The sequence below is a fragment of the Pinus tabuliformis genome, chromosome J, assembly GCF_031772625.1.
Source record: "Pinus tabuliformis cultivar Carrire ecotype Pingquan chromosome J, CPIR1, whole genome shotgun sequence".
NCBI classification, from domain to species: Eukaryota; Viridiplantae; Streptophyta; class Pinopsida; order Pinales; family Pinaceae; genus Pinus; species Pinus tabuliformis.
In genome coordinates, this window is record NC_142295.1 from 299,849,147 (window position 1) to 299,867,937 (window position 18,791).

Genomic DNA, 18,791 nt, shown 5'->3' on the forward strand with positions numbered 1-18,791 from the left:
AAATGGGGTGATTTTTGTTGCTGTATGGAAGGAAGTGTTATACCACAATTCAGCCAGAGGCAACCATTTGACCCATTATGTATGTTTATCAGATACAAAGCAACGAAGATATCCTTCCAAACATTTGTTTACTATCTCAGTTTTCCCATCAGATTGAGGATGATAAGATGAGCTATGAGCTAACTGAGTACCAAGACAAGAAAATAATTATGTCCAAAAATTTCCAGTGAAAATGGGATCTCTGTCAGTTACAATAATATTTGGGATTCCATGTAGCTTTTGAATTGTTTCCATAAATGCAGTAGAAACTGTACTGGCTTTAAATGGATGTGATAATGTTAAAAAGTGTGCATACTTGGTAAGTATGTCAACTACGACCATGATGACACTCTTTCCCTCAGACTTGGGTAAACCTGTGATAAAATCCATTGAAACCTCCTCCCAACATTGGCTTGGAATGGATAAAGGTTGTAATAGACCAGGTGTCTTAATTGTTTCAACTTTATTTTGTTGGCAAACCAAACATTCCACCACAAACTTTTGAATATCTGATTTAAGGCCCTCCCAAAAAAATTCCTTCTTAACCCTGTGGTAAGTTCTTAAAAATACTGAGTGCCCTCCTAAGGGAGAAGTGTGCAATTCCATAAGAATATTTTGTTTTAGCTAGGAATTCTTACAGAGGTATAAGTGATATTTGTACCATAACGAGTCATTTTGCCAGCTAAATGTATTAGACATACTAGAGTCTTGTTGTGACTTTCGAATAAGTGCCAACACTTCTTCGTCATTCTTCCATTCCTCCCTTTCTTCGTTTATCCAATCTGGTTGGATAATAGAAATGGAGCACAACAATGCTTCCACATACTCATCCTTCCTTGAGAGTGCATCTGCCACCACATTTTGCTTCCCTTTTTTATAGATGATTTCAAAGTCATAACCCAACATCTTTGTGGCCCACTTTTTTTGCTCTTCAGAGGATAATCTTTTTTCTAAAAAGTATTTAAGGCTATCATGATCCATTTTTACCTTGAAGTGTCTTCCCATTAGGTAGGGTCACCATTTCTTAAGTGCATGGAGTATTGCCAACATTTCCTTCTCATAAATAGCTTTGTGTAAGAACTTTCCCTTGATTGGACAACTTTCAAGAGCAATGGGTGTTTCATCTTGCATTAAAATAGCACCAATTTCATTTCCTAAAGCATCACATTCCACAATAAAGGTTTTTGTGAAGTCTGGCATAGCTAAGACCAATGCTTCACACATTGCCTCTTTAAGATGTTCAAAGGCCTTTGTTGCTTCTGGAGTCCATGAAAATGCATCTTTCTTCAATAATGTTGTTAGAGGTGTTTCTATTCTCCCATAATTCTTAGCAAACTTGTGATAATACCCTGTCAATCCAAGAAATCCTCGGAGATGCTTTATGGACGTGGGGATTTTCCATTCATTAATGGCTTTAATTTTTCTAGGGTCTACCTTAACACCTTCATGAGATACAATATGACCTAGATATTCCACCTCTTATACTCCAAAGAAACATTTGGAGATTTTTGCATAGAATTGTTTCTCCTCCAATAGTTTGAGAACCCTGTCAACGTGTTGAACATGATCCTTACTAGACTTATTGTAGATTAGTATATCATCAAAAAATACTAAGACAAATTTTCTAAGGAATGGTTTTAAAATGGAATTCATCAAACCTTGAAATGTAGAAGGTGCATTGATAAGGCCAAAAGGCATGACCAAAAATTCACAATGACCCTTATGAGTTCTAAATGTTGTTTTCAGAATGTCTTCTGTCTTCATTCTGATTTGACGATATCCTAAATGAAGATCCAACTTGGTGAAGTAAATTGGTCCATGCAATTCATCCAATAATTCATCAATGACGGGAATGGGAAATTTATCTTTAATATTGAGCTTGTTGATCTCCCTATAATCTAGACACATGCACCATGATACATCCTTTTTTTGCACTAATACTACTGGAGCAGAGAAAGAACTTTGACTAGGTTGAATTATACCAACCTCTAGCATTTCTACAACCATACGTTCAATTTCAGTCCTTTGGGCATAGGGATAGTTGTAAGGCTTGATTTTTGCAGTAACACTTACTAGAATCAAATGAATAGTATGATCGTGATCAAGAATAGGTGGGATGCCTTTGGGAGTCTCAAATGCCTTGGAATGATTGTCCAAGACTTTTTGGAGATCTATAAAAATAGATTATTTCAATGTGGGAACCTCTAGAAAACATAATTGTGCAATTATGCCTCATTGTTTTTTCTTTAGAAGCTTTGTCATTCCATTAGAGATGATTATCTTTCTCGGTTTCCCTGCGATACCCCTTAATTCAACTTCCTTTCCTTCCAAACAAAATTTCATCAAAAGTTCTTGAAAATTAAAATCTATTGTACCCAAGGATTGTAGCCATTGGACTCTTAGTACAACATCAACACCACCCATTGGAATGGAAATCATTGGGTTATTCAATACATATTCTCCCATGGATAGCTTGATATTATGGCACTTTCTAGAGCAATTTATGGTTTCTCCACTTGCAACCTTCACTTGAAACTCTAGTGCTGGATATAGGAAGCAATTCAATTCCTTGGTTATCTTACAATGAATAAAATTATGGGTACTACCCGAATCAATCAACACTATTACATTTTTCTTCTTGATAAGTCCTTCTATCTTGATAGTTTGAGGAGTGGTAATTCTAGACAATGCATTACAAGATATGGTCGGATTGATTTCTTCTTTCTCTAGGGTTTGTTCCTAGTTTATATCCTCTTCTTTCGATTTCTTGTTCCTTTTCAACCTCCTCTTCACAATCTATGTAAAATAATTTCTCAGCACACTTATGATCTTTTGCATATTTTCTATCACAACTGTAACAAAGCCCTTTTTCTCTTTTTTCTTCCAATTGTTGTGGTTTCAACCTTGTAGGTTGTGGAAGGATAGGGGCAACAACACTTCCATATTTACAGTTGTGGAAGGTCAATCCGATGCTCAGAGAGAAAGTTATGATGATTTTCCCCAGGTCACCTATTTGGAATGTAATTCAGGAGTCTGCAAAAAGACCAACTTCCTTAGATCATATCTCCGCAAATGTAGCGCAAAAATATCTGAAATTCGAAACCGAGATTCAGTGCGATTTCTTCTCAAATGGGTTTTCTTTTTAGCTTCTGAAATGTCGTAGCAAAAAGGTTATAGCGAAAATGCCACGATGACCTGTTTGGAGCAGCGAAACCCTAGAATCCAAAGCTCTGATACCAAATGTTATGAAACCAGCTCACAAAAAGATGGAAAAGATAGATCCACGCCTTAGAATTCAGCCTTTTTGAGGGGGAAACCTCCTTTACATTACATAAATGAGCAATTCTTTGATGATTCAAATGACAAAACCTCCTTTCTATATATAGGAGTCTAAGGAGTCACAATATAACCCAACCGGCCTAACAATAATAATATAATGCCACAAAAATAAAAATAGAGGGATTCTATGGGGCACAGTAATAACAATATGGGGACAATAGGGGTACAACGATATTAATAAGGGATAGAACTACAATAGTAATGGGGTAATCACTAGTATTATAGGGACCCAACAACTACCCTAGGTGGTAATGCTCCTCCAACAAAGGTAACCCACGTTACAACTTACAACTTACATACCATATTGTAAAATCAATTTTAGAAGATGAATGGATAGTTAACGTTGGAAAAGATACATACTAGCCATAATGTTGTATAAATTTTAATGAAAGAAATAACAATTGAGAAATAGATTTCCACTCAATTTTAGCTGGTCTTCAAGCATGATGGTGAAGATGAGAAACTTGCTAGGTCTAAAGTTGAAGCATAGTCCAATAGGTTCACTAACAATGGAGTTGTTGTAATCAGTCTCCAACTGGGAGATTATTGGTTTGGGAACCTTATTATCTTCTTGATTTAAAGGTATTGTTTTATAGTCATGCTTGTGCCCTAGTCCTTAATGGGAGATGTGGGGGGGAAGTTCCACTACTATGTCACAAGGGGGTCCATGGGGGGTGGTGAAAATTCTTTAGATCCCTCCCTAGTGTGGGTTCCTTGAAACATAGCAAGATATAATTTGTTTGGAAAAATTTCCTTGTAAAATATTTTAATTTCATAGTCAATCTAGATCATTTATCATTAGGTCATAGATGTGACATTAGAAGTTATTTTAAGGTTTTTTGAGCTAGAGGGAAACACTTCTTTTATGAACAACTTGTATTGTGCCTGTATTATTTTTGAGAGAGCATTTCCATTGAGAGTGAGGAGACTATGAGAAAGAAAAGAGGATGTTGTAGTTGATGTGTTGCAAGCTATATGACTTCATTTTGTTGTATGGAATAAAGGGAAGGATGCAATATTTTTACGTGCATGTAGACCAAATTGGTTGAATCACACATATTGATGTTTTCTTTGTATTGTTTTAGTCTATGTTTTATTTTGGCATTCATGTTTATTTTATTTTTCTATATGATCTTGTTCCTAACACATTGGGATGTATGGGGTCTAAGCTACTATTTAAGTAATTATCCTCTTATCATTTGTGTTTGAATTCCCCATACATCTTGAAATATTACTCAGTGAGCATCTAACTTAGAAATATGAACTATGTAAGAATAATACAGGGGTTAACATAAGTATTATGAAAATTAAAATTTTAAAGATATACCTAGGTAAGGAATTAAACCCTAGGGATATTCACCCCCAATATATTAGACCTAGCCTGAAATTTAATAAATAAATCAAATAAAAGAAATTCATACCTTGCATTGATTTTTTTGTAATATCTCCTTCTTCAATGAAAATATGCATAACTAGACTCTTCTATAATCACGTTAGGAAATTCACTCAGGAAAATAAAGAATATACCACAAAAATATTGAGCAAGCAATCCTCTCCAATTAGTTTCTAATCACAAGAAATGAGGGAGGCACCTCTTTATATATGTGAGGCACTCCCTAAACCCATACATGAATTGCAATGTGATTGAAACAGTACGAGGTGGTCATACCATGTGCTTAAGTAAAGCATGAACCAAATACCTTGTTCCGAAGTTAAACCACAAGAGAATATCATAAGTGGTTACTAAAAATCCTCATTCATAGGGGTACCCTCCTCAATAAAGTGTCAAAGTACACATGTGAAGTTAAAACCATGAGAGAAACCTTGAGAGAAACCAAGAGGACTCTCACACATGAGAGAAGAAAGGAATATATTAGGCATTCCCTTGTGGTAGGCTCTAGAACCACCACACATGTGAATAGAAAATAAAACATGAAATGCACCCTTCTATAAGGATTTAAAAACCTCACACATGTTAGTTAGGAGAAAGAGTGCACCTAGGAGAGGTGTTCACAAACATGACAAGTAAATACCCCATCTAAGAAATTAAGAATCACTCCCATGTGAGAGAAAAAGGTCCAAAAGCGGTGCACTCCACATGTGTGCTAGGATATCATGTTGTGACCACCTCAATAGTATCATGTTTAATCCATATTCTACTAGAGTGAAGGTGATGATGTGGACACCTATATAATGATGTTATTACATTATTATGGATCCTTAAGTAGTGAATCATATCCCAATCCAATGTCATGGATCCTAAAAAGTGCAATGGATATCTTGATGTTACATATTTTTGTGATTGTTGGTACATGGATCCCAAGGAAATATCATGGATCCTTATGCAAGTTCATGGATTTGAATGTGGAAGACCCATCTATAATAGTAAATCAAGTGTCAACACAAGTCGTTAGTCAATTCATAATAAGTGATCTCTTCCAATGACATCATAACATAACTTAATTTTATAATTTTCATATGTTTACCATGGTGGTACAACCATACTCTTATTACATGCTCCAATGCATAAGTAAGGAAGTATTTCCTCAGGAACTCAATGGAAATAGGTAAGATAATGGAATAACTTATGGAAGGGGAAAAAACTTCATGTATTAACCTTCAAATTCATATATATTAAATATCTCCTATCTAGTCAAACTAGTTTTCTACAACTAGGAATCTTTATTTTGTACATGCACACCTTTTTTATAGGGAGGTATACTTAGAGTTACTACATCGATGCTTTTTTATATTGTTTTTTCTTTTATTTTTTAGTTCCCATTTTTAGCATAGAACTTAGAGGTAAGGGCATTTTTAAGACGGTGGCATAGATCTAGCTTTATAAATTTAAATTTTCTAACTTTTCATGCTCTTCACATCAACCTTTTGGCTTCATTTGTCTTTGACTTACATTGTCCTTCAATTTACATAACTAGGCCTTGTTGGATGAAGCTTTTATAAGCAAAACTTGGATGAGATTATTATCTTTTAATGAAATGAGTGTAGAAATTTAATGTGTAGATATAAAACTTCTCATGTAATTTACTAAAACACAAGACTCAAATCCACTCTACTCATCTTCAGAATTCAATTCACAATCATGAGCACAAATCATAAAGATGCATCAAGATTAAACACACATACACAAATATTTATCTAGGGGAAAGAAACTTCTCAAAACCCCTTCCTATATGTATTACATTAATCAAAGAATAGACATGAAATACAATGCTTACTCAAGATCGGGCAACCTTTGCAAGTGTTTGAACTATCTCTCCCCCTGACTGGCTGACTTTGGCCAACACTGCCGTAAATTTTCCTGTCCTCCAAAGTCCTATTTCATTGGATTGTTCAATGATGAATTAAGCCCCTATTTCATAGGAATTTTCTCCAAGGAATTGTGTAAATAATCTAAGCTCAATCTCAGACTGCATGCACCACCTGGACACCTTAGAATAATTTACAACTAATAGTACAATTCCTTGGAATATCCATCTCAACTGGGTAACTTGAATTCTCTTCATGCAACAACCATTATGGGTTGATTGATCATTTACATGGTTGATCATTGAGTTGTAACTGAAGTCACACCCCACTACTAGACCCTCCACTAGTTCCTCCAATAATTAAAACTATTTTAACTCACAATAACTCAATTTCACTCATTTAGATTGCTAGAAATTAACAATCACTCATATTGAAATGAACTGAAGTCTTCCAAAATGAATTATCTAAGCTAATTGGGTGACCCAAGCCATGTCACTCAAGCTAACTAATCAAATTTTTCTACTGAAATAGAAATTCAAATTTTGTCTCTAGTTTGACCAAGGCATGTTAAACTAATATTTTTTGCTACATTTTCGACAGTCGCTTTCAGAAAGAAATGGATTATCATATACCCCAATCCTACCTCTATGGAACTCGAATTTACCCTTTGACAAATCCTTTGTCGAACTATCTGCATCTTGTTCCTTTATTTGAATATAATCAAGCAACATGATCCTCCTCTACACAGAATCCCGTAGATGGTGATACCAAATATCTATATGCTTCGATTGATTGTGAAAGACTCGATTTTCAAAGAGCTTGATGTATCTATGATTTTCACAGTATATCATAATAGGATCCATCATCTGAAAAAAAAGTCCCACAAGAATCATGCTCATCTAGATCGCCCCACATGCTACTTAACTTGCAACCATGTATTCTACTTCTCCTGAGTTGAGTGCCTCTAATATTTTCTTCCTATTGTACCAAGAAACTGTAGAACCAACATTGAAAATTCCTCCTCATGTAGTCTTCCTATTTGATGGGCTCCCTGCCTAATCTGCATCTATGAAGCCACACAACTTCAGTCCCTCTATCTGTTTGTACAATAATCCAAACTGGTTGGTTCCTCTGAGTTACTGTAGAAGATGCTTAGTTTCCCTAAAAAATAATTTGGTAGGCCTAATCATTGCTTTACTGCATATCACATATCTGTTAATTTGTTCATGAAATACATTAGTGCACCCAAAAGTTGCTGATAGATGCTAGCTTCCACTAGATCAGCTGAAGTAGCATGCTCTTTTCTCCAACTAGGGGCTAGAGGTATCTCCATGGGTTTGTTATTCTCCATGTGAAAATTCTTCAATATCTCATTAGCATACTTTCCTTGAGAGACAAAATGTTCCCCATCTCCTTGCCATACTTCCAATCCAAGGAAGTAGTGCATGAGCCCCATGTCCTTCACTTGAAATTCTCTTGCAAGATCCTCCTTGCAAGATCTAATCAACTTCTCATCATTAGTTAAAATTAAATCATCAAGATATAACATAATAATCAATAATTTACATTCAACAATAATATGATAAAGGTTTGCATCCGCTTCACTTTTGGTGAAGCCCAACCCCGTGAGATAATTGTCGATCCTGGTGTACCGAGCACAGGTTGCTTTCTTGAGGCCATACAATACACGCTTGAGTCTGCACACATGAGAATCTCACTCAAAGGTCTTAAAACCTTCTAGTTTCTCAATGTACACTTCTTCATTAATAACTACATTGAGGAATGATTTATTCATATCCATCTGGTGGATCTTCCACCCCATCTGCGCTGACAAAGCAAGTATAGATCTAATGGATGAATACCTTCCAACTGGTGCAAAGGTTTCCTCATAGTCAATTCCCTCAACTTGAGAGAATCCCTTGGCCACAGATCTACCCTTATAATTCTCTATGCTTCCTTCTGTTGCATGGTTTACCTTATAAAGTCATCTCGAAACTGCCACTAATTTGTTTGTTGGTCTTGGGACCACTTCGCAAACATTTTTTTTTACAATGGAATTATACTCTTCAACCATTGCATCAACCCATACTAGTTTCTCTACTTCTTCCTCGAAAGAGGATGGCTAAATCTTAACTAAATCTGTCATTAGAGCCATGTAGCTTGTGTACCAATCTGGTGACCTTCTCTACCTGCATTGACAAGTGGGTGCTCCCACAGTCTCTCTAGCATCATGCATCGGCCTCTCAGCTTCTCTGATTCATTTTATTCCTTCTTTGGATGTTTCTTCTTGAGTGGATGTCTTCACTCTCTTCTCCTCAACTTGTAGCTGCTCCACAACTTCCCAAGGTTCCTCCTTTGGAGCCAAAAGCTCTCAATCTACCTACAACTAAAGCTCCCTCTCAAGAGGACATCTCATTGCCTTCTCCTCATCAAAATTCATATCCCTTCGAACAACTATCATCTTAAGGGATGGAAGGTACACACGGTAATTGTGAGGAGTTTCTAGCTAACCCAAAAATATTCCCAGCTTAGTTGTTGGATAAAGCTTCTTCCTAGAGTCTTTGGAGACATGGCAGTAAAAAATGCTCCAAATATCCTGAAGTGAGACACATTTGGCCTTCTCTCCGAGAAATCCTCCTCCAATGTAATCATTCCTAGAATCCGATGAGGACTTTGGTTCTGAAAGTATACTACTGTGTTGCATGACTCTACCTACAATTGAAGTGGTAGGCCTTGGTCATGCAACATTGCCCTTGCTGCTCCCACAAAACTATGGTTCTTTTTGTCAACCACTTCATTTTGTTGTGGGTTGTCGGGTGTTTTTAACTCCGGTCAAATGCCTTCTTTTGCACAATTTTTTTAAACTCATTCAACACATACTCACCTCCATTATCACTCATGAGAGCCTTCAACTTCATATTTACCAGTGCTTTGAAATCTACAAACTTGGAGAATTTCTCATCCTTCTTCCACATGAAGAAGAATCAAAACGTTTGTGAGAAGTCATCTTCAAAGATAACATAATATTTATGTCTGGTAGTGGAAGTTGTCGAGAAAGGTTCACAAACATCAGAGCGGATCCTTTCAAGGACTACATATGCCTTGTTATCTCGATCATGGAATGAGGAATTTGTGTACTTCCCCAAGGTCCATCCTTTGCATGTATCTTGTTGATAAAATGATCCTTTGGGGAGGTCTGTGGTAATTTGTCACATAATATTTAGGGTGCCATCATGCAAATGGCCGAGTCTTTTATGCCATATTTCATTAACATCTCCAATCTACACCTTCTCTACCTCCGTGTTTAATGCAACATAATCTTCCACGTCTAGCTTGTACAAGGTCTTTACATGAACCCTGATCTGCTTCACTTGTCTCGTGGCTATGTGTGTTAAGAATGCTTTCAATTTTTTGAAGATAACATCGTAGCCACAATCTTCCAACATAGAAATTGTAATAAGTTTTTTTTTTAGGCTCGAAACATACATGCCATCCTTGAGATTGAGACGGGAGCCAAAATCCCTCTGAAAGGTAACTTTACCAATACTAATCACACTATACCTTCCATCATCTCCCATCTTGAATTCCATATGGAGGCATTTCTCCTCTAGGTCACTGAAAAATTCTTTATTTCCCGTCATGTGGAACGAGGTACAACTATCCAAGTACCACACACTCCCCATCACTGTGCTCATCAGGCATGCGATAAGGGTGAAATTAAGATTGAATTGTGAATCCAAGGCTTCATGTGCCACTCCTCCTAAGGTCTTCTTACTTGTCTTATTGTTTGGACACTTCATGTCATAATGCCTAAATTCATGACAATTGAAGCATTTTATTTTAGAGAAGTCCTTCTTCTGTCCCCCTTGATTGGACTCTGGTTTGGATTGGGATTTTTTCCCTTTCCCTTCTTTTCCTTTCCAACCAAGGCACAATTCTCCTCATCCTCATACTTGGAGGAGGTACCATCTTCGGTGTTCTACCTTATCTCCTCTTGTACCAAATCATAGCATAAGTGCTCCTAGTTTGGTAGTTTCTTCCTCTCATTGACCAACTCTTTGTAGCTATGCTAGCTCTTAGGAAGGCCTTGAAGGGTTAGGATTATCAAATCATTCTCTTGAATAGTAACTCCAACTCCACCAAGTTCATCACGAGATTGTCTGAACTTTCTCAAGTATTGTTGAATAGAATTGTTCTCCTGCATCTTAATATTCCGAAGCTTATCATTGAGTGCCAGTTTCTTGTGGTCACTGTTGTTCTGGAGCAAATCTTTCAGTGCATTCCACATTGCATACGAGGTTTCTTTCCCATGGAAATTGGAGACAATATGGTCCTTTACACCCTCCAATATGATTCTCCTCGCCTTAGCTACACACTTCCTCCATTCTGTTATGTCTTTGACATCAGATGATCCTAGTTTTGAAATGTCAATATCGACAAATTACTTCAACCCATTGTCCTACAATATCACCTCCATGTAGTCCTTCAAAGCAACAAAATTCGAGCCACCCTCAAGGGTATACTCAAACCTTAGACCATAGAACACCATCATGCTAGCTCTAAAGAATTGATCTTGAAAATTCCATCCTCTTGTAATAACAACTTCGAATTCTTTGCTCTCCTGTGAATCCTACTCTTATACCATGTAGAAATTTAATGTGTAGATATGAAATTGCTCATGTAATTTACAAAAACAAAAGACTCAAATCTACTCTACTCATTTGCAGAATTTAATTCACGATAGCGAGCATAAATCATAAACATGCATCAAGATTAAACACACATACACAAATATTTATCTAGGGGAAAACAAATTCTCAAAACTCCTCCTTATTATATGTATTGCATTAATCAAAGAATAGAGATCAAAGATAATGCTTACTCAAGCCTGAGAAACCTTTGCAAGTGTATAAGCTATGTCTATGCCTGACTAACTAACTTTGGCCAACACTTAGCCAATTTTCATGTCCTCCAAGTTCCTACTTCCTTGTTTTGTTTAATGAGGAATTAAGCCCATATTTCATAAGAATTTTCATCCAAGGAATTGCACATTTCATCTAGGCTCATGCTCTGACTGCATGCACCACATGTATAGCTCATAATAGTCTACAACTGATAAGACACTACCTTGGGATCTCAATCTCAAATTCTCTGCATGCAATAGTTATTTTGGGTTGAATAATCAGTTAACTAGTTGATCACCAACTTGTGACTGAAGTCACACCCCACTACTAGACCATCCATGAGTTCCTCCAATAGTTAGAACTAGTTTAACTTACAATAACTCAATTTTACTGTTTTAGATTGCTAGAAATTAGCAGTCACTCATACTAGACTAAACACAAGTCTTACAACTCAAATTATCTAAGCTAAATAGGTGACACAAGCCATGTCACTCAAACTAATTCAATTCATCCATGTTGTCTGCTGAAATATAAATTCAAATTTTCTCTCTAGTTTGACCAAGGCAAGTCAAACTAACATTTTCTTGTTGTATTTTCGACAATGAGATGAGAAGGAAAAGGGAAAAATAGAAAATTTTAAGTATATATATGATATAAAGTATGTTAACTCAACTATATTCTTAGTAGTATGATTTGAGCTAAGTCTCGAGGACACTTAGTTAAGGACAATTATGCCCTTCATATTTCAATTAGAGAAAACAATAAAATCTTTATTGTTAAGCAAGAAACTCACACACAAGAACATATTGACTAAAATAGTGTTCATGCATGATGTATGGTGTGAAATGTACAAAACATATGAGGGCTAAGACCTAGGAGTTGATGTAGCATGGTAGAGTCATGTGATAGAACTAATGAGAAAAAGACTAGATTGTCATGTCTATGATGGAAGAACTAGAAGAACAAATTTAGATAAGAAGATATGAGTAAAAGAAATCATCCAAAGAATACACCACTCCAATGATGGTATGGAAGTAATTACCCTTGAGAAAGCAACAATGACCCTTTTCAATACAGTTGAATCTATGCACATTTTCCTAGTCCCAATTTTTTGGAAGTGTAATTTACATTGACATTACCTATAAACTTTTAATTTTTGGGTTTAATCTTTTGAATAATATTCATGAGTGGGCCTAATGGTTAAGAGCATGTGTTTCCTGGTGGGCCTAATGGTTCAAAACTGAAAGGGGGTAGAGTATGTATGCCTTCCTAGACTTAGCAATAAAGTCAAATCATGCGGAAGTGAATCCCTTGGCTATGACCTTAAAATTAGATAATAATAATAATAATTTATTAGAGTGAATATAAATATCTTTAATCCCCTTCAAAATTAATCTATATGTATCTTGGTTTGGTAAACTTGCTCATTCATTAGAATCCCTTTCATAAAACTTTATATCTATATCTATATATTATTCCAATCATTTTTAAATTTTTATTGAGATTTCCAAATCTACACTTTCCTCAGCCCTGGTAGAGCATTAGAGCATTCTTGAGTATATTACACCAACTTACGGAGTAATTGAGTTTGTTTGTAAATGATACACTATTCAAATTCATATTCAAATTCATAATAACTATAAACTTTAAACAGCATTATCAAATATTGCCTGTGTTATAATTATTTGATGTTTGTGCACAAAGACTTTCAAAAGTTTTGATTCCTTCTAAAATCGATGTTGTTAAGGCTGCCAGTGGAATCAAATCATAGTAAGCCTGAGTTCAAGAAAAAAGGCACAATGACGATACTAGGTTGTAGTATATTATTGAATATATTTTTATTGAGATTAATTCTTTGATTTCTTACAGATAGCACTCCATCGGATGTATTTAGTGGTTATGATTTGATTTTTTGATGTTTGGTAGATTCATAATAGTTAAAGCTAATGATTTACCACAGAATCACTAGGCTCTAAATATCTCTTCTTTTTTACCATCTGGATTTAGTGGTTATGATTTGATCTTGGTGGTTATGATTTTATGTTTTGATATTTGGTAGATCCATAGGTATTAATAGTTAAATCTAATGATTTTTCTTTTTGCAAAATTAAAACTACAAAATCACTAGAATATCTTTTATTTATAAGCCATTTTTTGCTGTAAAACATTTTTGTATAACTAGTTTTTAGTGAAATATTGAATCAACTTCAAATATATCACTTAACAAAGAGAGCAAAAGTGTCTGATTGAGGAACAGAATATAAGTAGATCAGGAAAGCCTCATTGATGGGAAGAAAATAAATTATGGAACATTTAACAAGAATTTTAATGGAAGGAAAATAACTTATGGAACATTTAACAAAGAAATTTAGAGGAAATTGCAGAATCACTTAACGGAAATTGTAAATTGTAGAATCACTTAAAGTGGATACTTGCATTTGTGTTTTCACAGTTCATTAACCCAACTCTACAATTTAGTTTAGGAGAATCAATACTTGAATTTGTAATTTCACTTTATAGTAATCAAAATCTACAATTAAAGATAACTAAATATTGATAGAGATGAAATCTAAAAATTTAGTGACATCACCAGATTTGAATTTACCATTTCTAACGCAGTTTATTCTCTGGTTTCCAGAGTATGCATATACAATGAAAGTCACTGAAAAATGTGACATTTACAGTTTTGGAGTTGTTTTGTTCGAGTTAATTACGGGCAAAAAACCACTACAACCACTTGAGCAGGGAGGAGACCTTGTGACGTGGGTAAGGAACTCAATTCAGACAACACCACTGACTTCTGGAGTTTTTGATGGTCGATTAGATCTGAGCCAAAGGAGGGTGGTGGATAACATGGTCCTGGTATTAAAAATTGCTCTGTTTTGCACCAGCGTGGCACCTTCCGACAGACCAACAATGAGCGAAGTGGTGGCAATGCTGATTGAGGCTGGCGGTGGAACCAGTAATTGAGTCTACATCAGAAACAACTCCACTGAATGAAGACAACAAATAACGATCTTCAACTTTCCTTATTAAGAAATAATATCTTTCCTCTCTGTGATGGGATATTACTAAGTAGAAAATAGTCTCCTTTAATCAAAATATGATTAAAAAAAAAATATTATTATCATTATTATTTTATATACATTGTTTTTGTTTGTTTATATACATTGTTTTTGTTATTCCATGTGTTATATTTTTATCCTCTCTTATTTAACTTAACTATTATGTTTCAAAATTTGTATAGAGAAGTTGTTATCATGATATATATAAATAATATTAAGAGTTATTTAAATTGATATTAGTATAATAAGGAAAAGATTGATATATAATTTTTTTACATATGTAAGCTAACAAAAAATTATTATTTAATGACATTGTTTTACAAAATATTATATTCATATTTATATCACAAAGTTTGACAATTTATATTTTACTCAAAAAAGAATTTGAAATTCATATAAAGTTATGTTTTGTTATTGTTAATTTATGTGGATGATATTTTTTTATTAACAAATCATAAAAATACTTGTGATAAAAGTATAATCATTTCATATAATAGTGATATTTTCTGTTTAGCTAATATCATTGTTATTATTTAAATTATTTAAATAAAAGAAAAATAGTAACAACAAATTTATATAGTTGTATGTATTATAGAGTTATTTAAAGAATTATAGAATAAGGTTGAAAATATTAAAAAAAATTGTTTAGTAAAACAATTATGTGTCAAAATACAAAATAATTACTCTCACTTTAAAATGGCAAGCATTAATTTATTTGATATATTATCAAATTTAATTATAAAAATATAATTAGATACAAATAAAAATTATTTACTCAATTAAAATTTAAACAAAGGAGGTTACCTTGTCTCACATAGAGCCTAGATCCATCTTAACTCCCTATCTACCAAGCCCCAAGAGGATCAAATCTCTTTTTAGTTTAAAGGATGTTTGCATCTCTAGAAATTTGATCACTCTAGGCACTTGGTAGATCTAGAGTTAAGATGTATTTAGGGTGGTGTAATTATTAATTATAAATATAATTGTTAATTTTATGTTTTTAATTTCATTTTATTGATTTAATTTTTATTTTATTTTCACGAAGTCAAATGTTAAACATTACAACATCTCTACCATAGTGTAGTGTCCCCCAAAAAAACTGTAAATATTTTATTTTACCACAGTAAGAACAAACTAAATAATTATTATTACTCGTTTGAGTTGAATAATATTGTTAATTATTGAAAATGAGAAATGATTTTTAGTATTAGTAGATCTTGTAACTTCTCATAGGAGGAAGTTGGAAAAAGGCAGTTGCCGGAAAAACCCTAACTACCTCCCCTAACTGTGAACTGATTCCAAAGAAAAGGAAGTGGGGTGTAGGAAAAACCATGCTGAAATGTCAGGTGGTAAGGGCATAGTTGCTAAGTTTGGTGATGACCAGATAGCATAAGCCCTGTGTGCGAGCAACTTGCAGAAGACAAAGTTCTTGTGAGCAAGCTTGGAGGGGAGATTTGGTCTCGAAAGACAAATGTCAAGGACGGGTGGTTGACAAGTAGCAGAAAACAAAATTGATCTCTACCACTGGAGTTCTTCCTTTAAATCCTGACTCAGATAAGTGGTACCTCTGGGAAACTAATCTGTTGCGCATAACTAAATTATGTGTCCTTTTCTGAGATTAAAAGGATGTAGTTGGAGCTCTCAATGTCAAAAAGATACTTGAAAATATTAACAGTAGGATAATTATTAGCATTTATTTCAATAGAGAAAGCAAGATGGTAGAATTGGGACGAACAGGTCACGTTAAGCACTAGTATTTTTTTTTACAGTAAAGTCATTATCTGTTGAAATGGGAAAGTCTCCATAATCTGGGCAATGCAAGTTGTGGAGTTATGAACTGTAAAAATATTTTAAAGTTTGGTAAATTTATTATAGAAGAGCTACTATTGTAATGAAATGGTAAACACTTCTTTTCTTGGCTTTGTAAATTATAGAACTATAAATTAGAAATGGAACCAGGAGAACATAGAATGGAAAGAAGGAATATAAAAAAAGAAAGATTATAGATAACGTTAGAATCCAAAAATGTGGGTTGTTACCACGGTTAAAAACCAGGGTTCAACCCCAGAGAGTCGATGTGGTGCAATCAAGAAGGGCCATTGTAGAGGGGAATATAGGGGTATTTACCCTAAAAGCCACTCTAGGCTAGCAAACTAAAGGAGATGGCTGATAAATAAATTTGAAATTCTGTAATATCCTCTAAACCCGACATGGGTAAGGAACCCCACAGTAATGGAAGAGCTGAATAACCCTCGAACGAGTTAACTGAGTTTTCTAGGTACTTAATCTAAAACAATGAAAAAACGTAGATAATCCAATTTCAAAAAGGGCAATTGCTAAATTGTTGTTATCATAGAGCCGCATATAATTAGAACTCAGTAGGCTAGAAAGTAAGTGGAAACCCTGATTCATGGTTACCAGAGCTAGTATTACCGACATCAACCGAACAAAAATCGAGAACAAGATTATCATGCATAATGTAAAGGATTGCAAGCTTAAAACATTCACGCCTCGAACAATAGTTCAAAAACACATTTCATGTGTAATGACAACCATAGAACATGAGGAAATATCCAAATGAGTTCAAATTACAAAGTCTGTCAAAAGATATTTACAGGTACAAAGACTGTCAAAATAGATTTACAGGTCTTACAAGAGATAATGTAAATTTTCCCCAAAACTCAAAAATGGAATTACGCTGGCATGGTTAATATCTCAAGACCCATTGCCAAAAAACAAATACATACATCTCTTAAAACATACATCTCTTAAATTACTATGGACTAACATACTATTACAAATATCTAATTTCGTTTTAACTTCAAATTCCGGAAAAAGAAAAATAGAAAAACTCTTGAGAGCTCCGACTTTAGCCCCAAAATAACCAAAGGACTCCCTCTTGTCAAATAAGCATCATGCCGGAGGTAATTCTTACCCGGAAGCGCTCGGGCAATGGAGACATGCAAGGTAACCACCATGCATTGACAGCTTGAAGACCCTAGGTTCGTAGCTATAACCCCTATAGACAGAGTCCACCGTGAACATTATTAGCGATAGAGCCAGTGAACAGGTGATAGATAAACTTTTGTAATAAGAAAATATATCAGAACTCCAATATAAAAACACTTACCCGGGATGCATTTATCGGAGGGAAAGCCATAGCCCTGCACCTGTAATTCTTTCATCCTGTTCAAAGCTCCGGATCGATAGATAGAACAAGCTCGTGAGAGAAGAGGTGGAAACCGAGCAGGCGCCAAGGTAAAGGAATGAAAAATGAGGCATAGCACCTGAGAGTAGGGTTGATCAAACCTCAAGAAAAATCTTAATTGTAGGATCAAGCGTCCAGGTCTTCCACCGTCGATGCGATGAGGAGCCCGAGTGAAATAGCTATGGAGGGACAAGTCTGCTCATGCCACGTACTAGGGCAGAGTAGGAATTTATTACCATAACCAAATAAATACCACGGATAAGCATAGCCAGATGTAAGTGATAAATAATTTGGCAGATTAAACGCATAAGCACTGAGACCGATAGAAAATGGGTATGTTGGAAATCCCAACACACAACAATATTTAATGAAGCCATTAAATGATAGTACTCGAATCTTAATCTGATAACCCATAAAATCAAATAGTGATCATATCATGTAATTAAGTGTACATACAATCTAAATATTATAGTCATAATGCTATGGTAATTGAAACCGTGTCAAATATATTCTCATGTACATTTTTAATTTTTTAGTTTCTAAATTTTTATTTTTATAATGAATATATTTACGGAAGTATGACATGGAGTCTTGAGAAGTGGTATTAGAGCCTAGGTTACCAAACTGTGGCCTCTGGAAAATATACTAAGTGAGAGCAATCAGCCATCATTTTTCTTTTTGTTTTCTACCTGTTGTTAACCCTCTAACTTGCTAAAAACAGGAAACTGGACGACGTCAGATTATGAGGAGAACGAATAGTGTTCCACATAGGAATGTGACTGGCCCAGACCCTACAACATTCCTTGGGAACAATCCTGAAATATGGGTGTAGTTAGGGGAGGAGGCCCGCAACACCAATCTTACGATATTAGAGACAATCCAGGAATTAAAGAATGAGATGGCCTGCCTACGGGAGGGCAATGCAAGATCAACTATGGAATAAGAAAAATCATGAAAAGCCTGTCTGAC

At 34.9% G+C, this 18,791-nt stretch overlaps 1 protein-coding gene across 1 annotated transcript in view; it reads left to right on the forward strand.

Moving 5' to 3' along the window:
- The window catches only part of LOC149226939 (uncharacterized), a 199,245-nt gene extending 184,726 nt beyond the window's left edge, over positions 1–14,519 (forward strand). Inside the window, exon 3 of the mRNA XM_089380363.1 lies at positions 14,188–14,519. Coding sequence (XP_089236489.1) covers positions 14,188–14,519 — 332 coding nt within the window. The remainder of the gene's footprint in view (positions 1–14,187) is intronic.
- The last annotated feature ends 4,272 nt before the right edge of the window (positions 14,520–18,791 follow it).